Consider the following 14,625-nt stretch of genomic DNA (forward strand, 5'->3'; position numbering starts at 1 on the left):
GACCTTACCAGCAATGAAAGAAATTAGTTACAATCATACATAGGCAAAAAAATAGGTTGCATTTGACATGATCGACATAAAGATGACTTGTTATAGACGAGAATTCACACTAAGTGTGTTTGTAGTACAGTTTCTTCTATAATTAATTGTATGGGGATATGAGAGGAATCTGTATTAAAATATCATGAATGACAGGGTTATGTCTACAGAGGTCATTATTTTTTCAATGCCTCCGCTAGGAGTCGAACCCGGGACCTCTGGCTTACTAGTCTTACGCTCTACCGAATGAGCTAAAGAGAAATTCTCCCTAGCCGAGACGGTAGGAAGCAGCTAGTATTTTACCAGGGTGACACTACTATTCATTATGCTAAATCACTTTCAATATTTGAAATATATTTCAAATATTGGATGTGGGTTGAAACCATCCACATGGATCACACACACACACACACACAATTCTAGAACCCAGTTGACTTATGTACTTGCATAGTGCAATATAACAAAAACAGTTGATTTTTTTTTATCACTACGACTTTTATTGGTTATCAATTTCTTATATACCGAGTGACTTACTTTCAAGACAGATAACATGTGTTTTTCATAATTAAAACAAATGTCCAGTAGATCCTTTCACATTGAAAATTTATCATAAAATACATACAGAGAAAGTCGGGGCCTTTTCATCTATCATCAAATTAAAATACAATTAAAAGTGGCAAACAATATCACAGGATGCTGATAGATACAAGGACCATCATCGTAAAAAGTTCCATTTATTTTAATTAATGGCAATTAAAAATTCCTAACAAACGTCTAAGTCAGAAATGAAAGACTGATTTGTACCAAACTCTATCTCTGTCAAAAGTGTCCACGATACTTATGCAGTTCTCATCAAAGTTACAGTCTATCTGCATACTTATACAGAAAATTCTGATGTACATGGTAGTCAATCAAGAAGTAAATGCAGAGAGTATTTACACACTATATATATATACCGACAGATTCTGATGTGGGTTAAACAATCCACAGATATCTCAGGGAGTCCTTACACACACCAAAAACTGGACCATATACTGACAGATTCTGATGTGGGTTAAAACAATCCAGATATCTCAGGGAGTCCTTACACACACCATATACCGACAGATTGTGATGTGGGTTAGAACAATCCACAGATAGCTCAGGGAGTCCTTACACACCATATACCGACAGATTCTGATCTGGGTTAAAACAATCCACAGATAGCTCAGGGAGTCCTTACCCGCCATATACCGACAGATTCTGATGTGGGTCAAAACAATCCACAGATATCTCAGGGAGTCCTTACACACCATATATATACTGACAGATTGTGATGTGGGTTAAAACAATCCACAGATATCTCAGGGAGTCCTTACACACCATATATATACTGACAGATTGTGATGTGGGTTAAAACAATCCACAGATATCTCATAGAGTCCTTACACACACCATATACTGACAGATTCTGATGTGGGTTAAAACAATCCAGATATCTCAGGGAGTCCTTACACACACCATATACCGACAGATTCTGATGTGGGTTAAAACAATCCACAGATATCTCATAGATTCCTTACACACACCATATACTGACAGATTCTGATGATGGTTAAAACAATCCACAGATATCTCAGAGAGTCCTTACACACACCATATACTGACAGATTCTGATGATGGTTAAAACAATCCACAGATATCTCAGAGAGTCCTTACACACCATATACCGACAGATTCTGATGTGGGTTAAAACAATCCACAGATATCTCAGGGAGTCCTTACACACACCATATACCGACAGATTCTGATGTGGGTTAAAACGATCCACAGATATCTCAGGGAGTCCTTACACACACCATATGCTGACAGATTCTGATGTGGGTTAAAACAATCCAGATATCTCAGGGAGTCCTTACACACACCATATACTGACAGATTCTGATGTGGGTTAAAACAATCCACAGATATCTCAGGGAGTCCTCAAGAAGCCATAAAATACACTAGCTTGCTTCATATTCGTCTGGAGCAGGCATCTATTTCCTGCGTTTCCTAGGAGTTGTTTCTTGGTCCTGTATCACAAAGTGGTTTTTCGCAAGAGAGTGAACACTAGCAAGATGACCGGGGAGGGGGACATTGGCCAGTCCTGTAGCCCCTAAGTTCCTGATACCCTCTAACACACTGGTGCCTTCAAACTTGACGGTGCACTTGAATGTATCCTGTCTTTTTGCCATACTAGGCACATAGTCTGTACCACGGAACTTTGTCTTCACCTGAAAATTAAAAAAAACATTGTTTCTGTAAAATAAAAAGAAAAAAGAAAAGAAAAAAAAAGTAATTGTAGAGACTTCTGCAAACAAAACTTCTTCCTTTGTAATATTTTACTGATGCAGTATTTTTGTTTTCCTCACTCACAAGGTACCTTCAATTTACTGTGTTCATGGGATGACACATTAGCATAATGATATGAGTTATAACATATAAAATCAACAGAGCTGTCAACAACACCAATGAACTAGATCTGTGTGTAGTAGTCAACATGTACATATCCCTACAGATCTAGTTCATTGCTGTTGTTGACTATAGCTCTCTATTGATTACTCAATGCATTTTCAACAATGTACATATCCCTATCCTGATTCCACTTTCTCATGTTTTCAACCCTCTTGACTAAAGTTCACAACATTTATTGGGAATGTCAATGTTACAACAGACTGGTACACTAGTATATTTGATACATATCACAGATAATCCTGTACTGCAATATATCTTGGTATACCAACCCTGTATTGTTGCAATAACCCTACACTTCATTTTTTTTCTTTTTCAGTGAAAATATCTCTACCCAGTATTCCATTTCTTGTGTGAATATCCATATATACTCTGCAATTCATTTTCTCTACCCAAACATCTTGACTCAGTATTTCACCTTTTTTTTGTGTAAATATCCCTACCCTGTATTCCACTTTCTCCAAGCATGGTTGTTCCTCGAGTCCAAAGCTTTTCTCCAGAATCTTAGCTCGCTTCTTCATTGTTTCTTCATCTTCACAGAAAATGTTCTCATCTCTCTCAATCTCAATGGCTGCAAAGGCAAAGAAAGTAAAATAACAGAATGTTAGGTTACATACTAAGACAACTTCGTTAAGTCGTGTGAGAATGTGAGGTTACATACTAAGACAACTTCGGCAAGTAGTGTGAGAATGTGAGGTTACATACTAGGATAACTTCGGCAAGTCGTGTGAGAATGTGAGGTTACATACTAGGATAACTTCGCCAAGTCTTGTGAGAATGTGAGGTTACATACTAGGATAACTTCGGCAAGTAGTGTGAGAATGTGAGGTTACAAACTAAGACAACTTCGGCAAGTCGTGTGAGAATGTGAGGTTACATACTAGGATAACTTCGGCAAGTCGTGTGAGAATGTGAGGTTACATACTAGGATAACTTCGGCAAGTCGTGTGAGAATGTGAGGTTACATACTAGGATAACTTCGGCAAGTCGTGTGAGAATGTGAGGTTACATACTAGGATAACTTCGGCAAGTCGTGTGAGAATGTGAGGTTACATACTAGGATAACTTCGGCAAGTCGTGTGAGAATGTGAGGTTACATACTAGGATAACTTCGGCAAGTCGTGTGAGAATGTGAGGTTACATACTAGGATAACTTCGGCAAGTCGTGTGAGAATGTGAGGTTACATACTAGGATAACTTCGGCAAGTCGTGTGAGAATGTGAGGTTACATACTAGGATAACTTCGGCAAGTCGTGTGAGAATGTGAGGTTACATACTAGGATAACTTCGGCAAGTCGTGTGAGAATGTGAGGTTACATACTAGGATAACTTCGGCAAGTCGTGTGAGAATGTGAGGTTACATACTAGGATAACTTCGGCAAGTCGTGTGAGAATGTGAGGTTACATACTAGGATAACTTCGGCAAGTCGTGTGAGAATGTGAGGTTACATACTAGGATAACTTCGGCAAGTCGTGTGAGAATGTGAGGTTACATACTAGGATAACTTCGGCAAGTCGTGTGAGAATGTGAGGTTACATACTAGGATAACTTCGGCAAGTCGTGTGAGAATGTGAGGTTACATACTAGGATAACTTCGGCAAGTCGTGTGAGAATGTGAGGTTACATACTAGGATAACTTCGGCAAGTCGTGTGAGAATGTGAGGTTACATACTAGGATAACTTCGGCAAGTCGTGTGAGAATGTGAGGTTACATACTAGGATAACTTCGGCAAGTCGTGTGAGAATGTGAGGTTACATACTAGGATAACTTCGGCAAGTCGTGTGAGAATGTGAGGTTACATACTAGGATAACTTCGGCAAGTCGTGTGAGAATGTGAGGTTACATACTAGGATAACTTCGGCAAGTCGTGTGAGAATGTGAGGTTACATACTAGGATAACTTCGGCAAGTCGTGTGAGAATGTGAGGTTACATACTAGGATAACTTCGGCAAGTCGTGTGAGAATGTGAGGTTACATACTAGGATAACTTCGGCAAGTCGTGTGAGAATGTGAGGTTACATACTAGGATAACTTCGGCAAGTCGTGTGAGAATGTGAGGTTACATACTAGGATAACTTCGGCAAGTCGTGTGAGAATGTGTGGTTACATACTAGGATAACTTCGGCAAGTCGTGTGAGAATGTGAGGTTACATACTAAGACAACTTCGCCAAGTCGTGTGAGAATGTGAGGTTACATACTAAGACAACTTCGGCAAGTCGTGTGAAAACAATCATGTATGAAAAGCAGAAAAGTACATTGCAAAGAAAATATGGCATCTGTGGATTCCCCAACAAAATATTGTCAAATGTGACCACAATATTTATACATACCAATTAACAGTCAGAAAACAAACAAAACCTATATATTTCCCAAAGGTGACCCTGGAATAATGTGAATTTCACGTTTTTGATAAAGCCCCTTAGGACCATACCATTTGTGAAGTGTATTGGAATGCAGGATTTCTGGGTAAAAAAAGTGTAAACATTTTAGACAATTTGACCCCTTTGGGCTCCACTCTTCAGGTTCCAAGGAACCATATAATTCATTTTTTTTTGTCTTTGGCCACAAAAGCTTTCTGGAAAATTTTAATTGTTTAGCAGTTTTTGATGTTTAAGAGACTGTTAAGTTTTACATACAGAAGATGCAAGACAGATGACAATCAACAAAAGGCAAACACAACAGGTTACTGACATGTCCCACAAACAAAATCCTACAAATATGGAACAATGCTTTTTATTTAATACTATCATCAATACATAAACAGGTTACAGAATCTTCACATTCCTTATGAACATGTAGAAAACCAAGACGTCACCTTTTCTTTTCTTTGGTTGAAATCCAGCAAATGGGTGTTTCTGTCCTTGGACGGAGTTAAATTTGCTGAAGGAACCCTGAAATTCACATCAAGATACCTGAATGATATCAATACAACAGTGGAAAGTTTCACATAAATAGCCATCACTTTATGTACTTGCCTGTTTTTATCAAATATTAGCAAAAGACAGTGTGAGAATAAATGGGTAAATGAGAAACCTCAATGACAGGTCCTATAAGTCATCCTTTTTGACGACAACAACAATACTGACAAGGGTTCATTCTGCAAGTTGTCAAAATGAATTGAGTATGATAGGAAAAACTCCACTTGAACAAAATGGACGCAATGAAAGAATTAATTAGAATCAGATTTGGGGAAGGGAAAATCATTATTTGTGTTTCCTTCATAAAGATATTTCATCTTGTGAAACAATGTATCTACATCAAGTTGCAGGATTCTTGATATAAGATCATTTATTAGATGAGATGTGTCCATTATGAAATACCTGACATTTCCTGTTCATGGCCAGATGTATGAGGGAGTGCAGGTCATAACCGGTCAGCTGCATGTTGGTCATATCGGTCACCCCTAGAGTCGTCATAATGGCCTGAAACACAAGTGCCTTTCTATATAGCAGCAAACCAACCCAAGGCATATTTGTGAACTCCAGGAATCCATATCCTCTGATACTACCTGACAGAGTTTGACCTTGTTTGGGGCTGTGATGTCAGGAATACATTAACTAAAAATTTACCTGAGACAGCTTAATACCTTGTTTGGGGCTGTGATGTCAGGAATACATAAACTAAAAATTTACCTGAGACAGCTTAATGCCTTGTTGGGGGCTGTGATGTCAGGAATAACTCTATATACATGTACCAGGAAACTTTCACTTAGTTTATAAATATCTACGCTTCACTTTGAATGTGTGTATCAACCCTGTGTTTATTTCACCTTTCACGTTATTTACTACATTGTATTCCGTGTACTAATAATCAATTGCTGCCATGATAAATTCATTAAGGAAGGTGAAACAGGCTAAAATTAAACTGTGACTAATATTTTCATTATTACAGTGAACTTTTATCGTACCTGATGTAGAAATTCCTCTGTCGACTGTTTGTACCGGCTAATGATGACATACTGTGTCTTGGGAAAATACACAATGTAGACATTGTTACTGGGACGATATGTCTCCTCCTGTCCCCTGTTTACCATGCTACTGATGTACAGTCTAGTCCACAGAGCTCCTTTATTTACCCCAACACATACCGACGTCGCCTACAAAACAACAGATCGTCAATGGATACAGCTAGTGTTTACCCCTACACACACCGATGTCACCTACAAAACAACAGACCGTCAATGGATACAGCTAGTGTTTACCCCAACACATACCGATGTCACCTACAAAACAACAGATCGTCAATGCATACAGCTAGTGTTTACCCCAACACATACCTACGTCACCTACAAAACAACAGACCGTCAATGGATACAGCTAGTGTTTACCCCAACACATACCTACGTCACCTACAAAACAACATATCGTCAATGGATACAGCTAGTGTTTACCCCAACACACATACGTCACCTACAAGACAACAGATCATCAATGAATACAGCTAGTGTTTACCCCAACACATACCTACGTCACCTACAAAACAACATATCGTCAATGGATACAGCTAGTGTTTACCCCAACACACAAACGTCACCTACAAGACAACAGATCGTCAATGGATACAGCTAGTGTTTACCCCAACACACAAACGTCACCTACAAGACAACAAATCGTCAATGCATACAGCTAGTGGTTACCCCAACACATACCTAGGTCACCTACAAAACAACATATCGTCAACGGATACAGCTAGTGTTTCCCCCAACACACCTACGTCACCTACAAAACAACAGATCGTCAATGGATACAGCTAGTGTTTACCCGAACACACACCTACATCACCTACAAAACAACAGATCGTCAATGGATACAGCTGGTGTTTACATATACCCCAACACATACCTACGTCACCTACAAAACAACAGATCGTCAATGAATACAGCTAGTGTTTACCCCAACACACACCGATGTCACCTACAAAACAACAGATCAACAGATCGTCAAAGGATACAGCTAGTGTTTACCCCAACACATACCGATGTCACCTCAATACAACAGATCGTCAATGGATACAGCTGGTGTTTACATATACCCCAACACATACCTACGTCACCTTCAAAACAACAGATCGTCAATGGATACAGCTAGTGCTTACCCCAACACATACCGATGTCACCTACAAAACAACAGATCGTCAATGTATACAGCTGGTGTTTACATATACCCCAACACATACCTACATTGTACGTCACCTACAAAACAACAGATCATCAATGGATACAGCTAGTGTTTAACCCAACACATACCGATGTCACCTACAAAACAACAGATCGTCAATGGTTACAGCTAGTGTTTAACCCAACACATACCGATGTCCCCTACAAAACAACAGATCACCAATGGATACAGCTAGTGTTTAACCCAACACATACCGATGTCACCGACAAAAAAACAGATCGTCAATGGATACAGCTAGTGTTTAACCCAACACATTCCGATGTCACCTACAAAACAACAGACTGTCAATGGTTACAGCTAGTGTTTACCCCAACACACATACGTCACCTACAAGGCAACAGATCGTCAATGGATGCAGCTAGTGTTTACCCCAACGCACACCGATGTCACCTACAAAACAACAGACCGTCAATGGATACAGCTAGTGCTTACCCCAACACATACCGATGTGACCTACAAAACAACAGATCGGCAATGAATACAGCTAGTGTTTACCCCAACACATACCTACGTCACCTACAAAACAACAGATCGTCAAAGGATACAGCTAGTGTTTACCCCAACACACACCGATGTCACCTACAAAACAACAGATCATCAATGGATACAGCTAGTATTTACCCCAACACATACCGATGTCTCCTACAAAACAACAGATCGTCAATGGATACAGCTAGTATTTACCCCAACACACACCGATGTCACCTACAAAACAACAGATCATCAATGGATACAGCTAGTATTTACCCCAACACATACCTACGTCACCTACAAAACAACAGACTGTCAATGGATACAGCTAGTATTTACCCCTACACATACCTACGTCAACTACAAAACAACAGACTGTCAATGGTTACAGCTAGTGTTTACCCCAACACATACCGATGTCACCTACAAAACAACAGATCATCAATGGATACAGCTAGTTTTAACCCCAACACATACCTACGTCACCTACAAAACAACAGACTGTCAATGGATACAGCTAGTTTTAACCCCAACACATACCGCTGTCACCTACAAACAGGTCGTCAATGGATACAGCCTGTATTTACCTCAACATATACCGATGTCTCCTACAAAACATTCAATTTTCAACTGATACAGCTACAGTCAAAGTGGACATTTTAAGTGTTGTAAAGTTTTCATTTTTTTTGCATTGAGTAAATTAGCGCAAAAATATCCACATGCAAATATTTATCTATAGATAAAACAGATTATAGATCAATAAAATAGATTTCAGAGCTATTCCTAACGTGAAATTTTCCACGTCCCGATCAGTTTAAACGGTCATAACGTGAACATTTTCACACACGAAAAATGTCCACTTCAACAACATTGACCCCCACTCATAAAGATGTCACCCGCTAAACACCATACACCTACAACTGGTACAGCGATCCCTTGGATGACTCCAGATATACACTCCGGGACCAATAATCAATAGTTTTTGTAACTACGGTTTTATCTTTACAAGGAAGTCTGTTCCAAGGTCAACAGAATATAGACAAAAAATGCCTAGTTTTTTTACATGGACTTTTAAAGTTACCAGCGGAAAAAAAGAGTGAAAATACTCTAGACCTTTGTATATTGGAATGGTGATCGATATGCATAAACAGAGAAAATCCTGGAATTTGGAGCAGTGGGCCATTTTCAACAATTTTTAGACAATATCATAATAAAGAGGAGCCACTCTATGTAGAATTAAAAGAAAATTGGAACATGGAGGGGTCAATTTCAGTTTTGAGGGGTCAATGGCCCCATGGCTCCCTCCAGGATTATCCCTGCATAAATATGCATGTCCAGAAATGCAAACTTAAATACATAAGGGCTGGCAGCATACTGCTTTTAAAATTGAAACTATTCTGTGGAGTTCAAGCAATTTTTACTGTTCTGTGTACTAGTCTACTGTGTACTGTGTATTAAAGGATATTCTGTTACTGTGATGGTAATGGGATACTATTCTGTGTAACAAACAATATTTCAAAATGATTTCTTCTCATGTAATAAACTTTGAAATGCATAACCAATCCATCCTTAATCTTGGGTATCAAAACATTTTATTGAACTGTTAAACATTTTTTTAATATTAATTATAATATATCAACAACATAATGAATTGAACAAACATGGAATCAATCAAAAGCTTACACTGTCAAAATATAAATCAGCCTGGCTTTTGAATTTCTTCTTAAACTTCTGAGGGTTGCACAGATCCAGCCATCTATTGCCAGTGTTATCTGTATACAAAAAATATGAAAATCCTTGAAGTTATTTTAACTCATTCACCCCTGAAGACACATTTGAGCTCTTCCAATTCAAAGGTTGGAATAGTTCATTATGAAATTTTAGGGGTGAATGAGTTAAAATTCATAAGATAAAAGTACATGTATTAGTCATCATGTCAGTTCCAGTGGTGGTGCTACTACTTGCCTTACTATTATTTTATAAAGCCAAGCTTCGTTATTTCAGCCACCACTGATTTTGTTTCTTGACCTTATGAACTTCTCAAGCATATAGATACTGCCCATCTACATATATACAAGTAACAGCAATAGCATGTAAACTTTCAGAAATTTTAGACTTATGTATTCTAATAACATTATCTCTGGAAAGGACATTGCGGACAGATGGACAGTGAAACTACAATACGGCATTATGATCCACATCTTGTTTCAGCAGGCTCTTTTTTTGCCATCTACCTTTAATGTTTGTTTGTGGTCAGGACTTGAAGTGTGTTTTGGACTCTTCAAAATGAGCTTTGACGCTTGGGTTTGAAAAGGATACGTCTATCTGACATGTGTTATGAGTTTTGACCCTTCAGATTTCAGGGCAAAGGGGATTTGGCTTCTGAAACTGCTAAATGTCAAGGGTAAACTGAAAGCCCTGTGTTGTCATGTCTTTATTTGCCGAAAAAAGGTTAAGTATATTGCTAGCATTAAATTAGCAACCAGTAATTGGTAGCCCCACATCCGGACAAATATCAGATTCAAATTGAGCAAAGGGCTATAACTCTGTATATAGTGGGGCACAAAATCTGATTTCAGCCAAGTTGTGATACACAGCTTATTATCCCCATAGATACTGTACTCGCATACAAAATTTGGTAATTGCTTGTAACAGATCTGGAGTATACTCTGGAAAACGTGATGCAGAGACAAATCCAAACCTAGCATATAGTCCTCTTTAAAATTTAGAGGTGTTATTAATGAAGAGGTTTCTTGAATACAAGATCATTTCTTTCCCCACTATATTTGAACCAGCTTTATTGTATACCTTTATTGTCTTTAAGATGGAAAACTCTCCATAGTCGCTTCTTTGGATACATCTGTGTACCTGGAAATACAAAGTTATAGACTGTCAAAAATGGTCTGTTCCAAGATTTCTGATTATAAATATTTACTGTTCTGGAGTCATTATGTTTCACGACTGTGGAACCATACACTTTGAATTACTGAAGAAATTTCTCATCTCTCAAGTAACAGTTTCAACATAAACTTATCTCATCAATTAATATGTTACACTAACAGAAAAATTCTACTAGAAATTTTATTGGGTTTTTGCCACACAGTGACAAACAACAGGATAAGAATGTTCGGAGTATCTCCACAGGATTTGGGCCACCTGGACCTGGTTACCGGTAAAGTTAAGGGCGACATAATTGAAGGTAAGGCTGTCAGTCTGGCGTCATTATTTATTCCATATTATGATAAACGATTGGAGAGTTCATTACCGCATTTGGTAAATATATACGTGTCATGTGTCGGGCCTACCCGGATTGAAGAGACTACAATTGATTTAGTACTCGGTTCACTCAGATCAGTGAAATCTTAAATCAAGTGGTGAGGTCACTGCTCCGAACACTGTTCTGTCTGTACTTTCTCGCGAGGTGCTGCACGTGGAGCAGACTACCGAATCAAGATGGTGGCAAATGACGACAACAGAAAAACGATTTAAATTTCTGTACATATATAATTGTGCACAATGGACACATGAATACAGCTTTACATATATTTTTTAGGCTGTATATATATGTTGTATTGCTTGACTTACACATTAGATCCAATTCATCAACTTCAGTCTTGAAATGTTTTCTTGTCTGAAAATCAATAAATACTGTGTTAATATCACTAAACCATCTCATATATCCATGAAATAGTTAGTTTGTATACAAGACCACATGTTAGGCACAGCACAGGTATTAACACCTTCCACACAGAATTTTTAGATCCAATGATCTTGATGGAGTATCAGTTGGTCTCATGATGGGTGGATATATACTAGTCAGTGTCTGTGCTGTAATATTTAAAAGTGGCACCAGAAAAGTTGCTGTAAGAAGTACTGCCCCTAACACAAACAGAACACTATTACTCTTCCAGCACACTTTAACATGTGGATGAATATAGATAAACACATATTTAGAGCCTGGTAAGTAGTGTGCAATATCTGATTCTGTTGTTCAATTATGATGTTTAATATTAATTTTTGCTCCGATTCTTTTGTTTCGCAATTTGCCTCTAAGGCTCAGAAACTGGTCACCTGATGTCAAATTTTAAAGATATTATTTATATAAAATTATCAGTTCGTTAAAAGAATAACCCACACCTGTAGACCCTCGAACCAGACATGCACACCCTTACGCATACAAACACATATCTGCAACAAAGGACACCTACAAATATTCATTCTTTCCACACACAATAACACGATGGAATCTCCTTCCCATAGCAGCAGTACAATGCACATTGCACAACACTAGAGGACTTCAAGGCACACATGCGCTATGCAGCCCTCATCGCACACTAAAACACCGGCCAACTTTTATCTTTTAGTCAGACGTTTCACCCCAAAATCGTAACGCCCCAAGCTGGTACGCCCCAAATTTGATTCATATCGCCCCAACCGGTTTCGCCCCAAAAAATCCATAATGTCCCAAAAAAACATAACGTACCAACTAATTTGATCCCAAAAAAATAAAAAAAAGGTTCATTTTCCTATTTTCTTGGAAAATTCTTAGTTAAATTGTGATTGTGTTTTACCGTGCTAAGGGGAATAACTCTTGTTTCATGTATACTACGGAAAAGTTTGCAAAGCCAGAATAGTAATTAATTATTTGTTGAAAACAAAATAAGTTAATTAACAATTAATTTGTAATTTAGTTAAATTACTATTTTTGTTTTGTTTTAGTTTTTAAATCATGCACCAACTCGTGTGGCTTTTAAATAAACAAAAAATCCATGTTTTCATGTATGTGTACATCTTGTCATCAAATTTTGATGGATGTAGCTATCGGTACATAAAATGTAGCATTGTGTTAATTTGTTTACATTCTTTCATCATACACCGACGCATGTGCATGGCTTTAAAATAAACAATAAATCCACATCTGTGTTAGGCATGTATATTTTAGATGATTTTTATGTATCAGATAATTAGATAGTATTATATTTAATATCTATGTAAGACACGTATATTTTAGATGATATATATGTATAAGATAATTAGATAGTATTATATTTAATATCTAGATGTTAATCTATGAATAATAAATATCGACAAGGAAATAGCTCTGAAATTGAAAGAGTTACCTCCCATAAACTGCCTTTTATAGTTCAATATATGTTCCGTAGCGGTTGGGGTGATATAGATTTTTGGGTCGAACAGAAATTTTGGGGCGATATGGTTGTCATACTTGGGGCGAATTGAACTGAAAATTGAGGCTATGTGAAAAAAAATGGGGCGAACTGTTTTGGGGCGAAACGTCTGTAATTCCTTTTTATCTATACCTTGCACAAATAATCACTGTAAATAACCCCCTTTTTTCACGCCTCTGTGTAAGGACCCCCGAGGGCATTAACATCATCATTGATGGAGTCCCATGTACCATAAGAAGAAGAAGAACTTCTTACTTCACATAGTGATAACAGAGATTGGGCAATGCTTTTCTTTGGATCAGAAAAGTTAAGAGATGTGACATTCTGGAGTTGAATCTGACGTCCCCATTGCGTCAAAAGTGTTTTGATGTCGTTGGTCTTGCAGCTACAAATAATTGATCTTAGCCTCCTTGCGTCCATTATACCATGCGACTGATGTTCTTAAGAATGCTGTGTCAGTCACCATTTAATTTAAACAGTTTAAATGTAGTCGCTCATCCTTGGAAATCAAATCTGGCGGTATTTCTTCACAGGAAGTTGAATATAGAATCTAAAAAAGGTATGAATCAATTCCGGATTAAATAAAATATTAAACCAACAAAAATGACAGACGAATCAAAAAAGTCGTTTTAAATTCAAACCATGTCGTATGTTAAAAAGATTTTGTCTGGAGTCATATTCTTAAATATGGATAATTCTAAGAAAAACTATTTGTTTAAATAATGTAGCATTATTTATTCCCCTTGAAAAGCAACTCTCCTGTATAAATGGTACGAAAGTTAAAATGAGGTTCGATGGAGGGTATGGGGAAGAAGGATGAAAATGAGGAATTTTGTGCAAGTGTCCCATCGTGCAGTCATGAACAAAGCTTATTTCTCGTTGTGAAGCATAACTGTATGCGATACGTTTAATACAAAGTACCATTCCAGTTACTTACGATTGATCAAACTGTTATTCGTCCAATGATCCCCGAGGCCCTTCATGTTAAAAGCTATGTAAAAATAGAAGTTTTGATTATGTAATTTTACCACATAATCAGTCCTAGGTCAGATTTGGTACGAATCCCAAATAGTGTGTTTTTTACGTTTGATATCAATACAAACAACAAAGAAGTAGTTAACCGTGTCCATGGTTTATAAATAACTTTCAATTATCTGGTAGGGATTGTTATTATTATTATTTTTTTTATTTTCTAAGAATACCATTTTCGCCTTGTTCTTGGCAATGTATCAGTGACTCACTTGGCCATTATAGATATA

At 37.6% G+C, this 14,625-nt stretch overlaps 1 protein-coding gene across 2 annotated transcripts; it reads right to left on the minus strand.

The window, feature by feature from the left end:
* Window positions 1-521: 521 nt before the first annotated feature.
* Window positions 522-14,359, minus strand: LOC110449921 (centromere protein N-like). 2 transcript variants are annotated; one of them, XM_021497092.1, is made up of 9 exons: window positions 14,304-14,359; window positions 11,766-11,811; window positions 10,989-11,048; window positions 9,864-9,952; window positions 6,440-6,628; window positions 5,853-5,954; window positions 5,348-5,423; window positions 2,973-3,100; window positions 522-2,291 (listed from the first exon to the last, which is right to left on the minus strand). In XM_021497092.1, exons 2-9 carry the CDS (start codon window positions 11,767-11,769, stop codon window positions 2,055-2,057), a joined length of 885 nt encoding a protein of 294 aa, XP_021352767.1. In that variant the 5' UTR covers window positions 11,770-11,811; window positions 14,304-14,359; the 3' UTR covers window positions 522-2,054. The 2 variants fall into 2 exon arrangements, with proteins under 2 accessions (XP_021352767.1, XP_021352766.1); XM_021497091.1 differs by lacking the exon at window positions 14,304-14,359 and adding an exon at window positions 13,622-13,916.
* Window positions 14,360-14,625: the final 266 nt, after the last annotated feature.

This window comes from Mizuhopecten yessoensis, unplaced genomic scaffold (assembly GCF_002113885.1).
Source record: "Mizuhopecten yessoensis strain PY_sf001 unplaced genomic scaffold, ASM211388v2 scaffold4839, whole genome shotgun sequence".
NCBI lineage: Eukaryota > Metazoa > Mollusca > Bivalvia > Pectinida > Pectinidae > Mizuhopecten > Mizuhopecten yessoensis.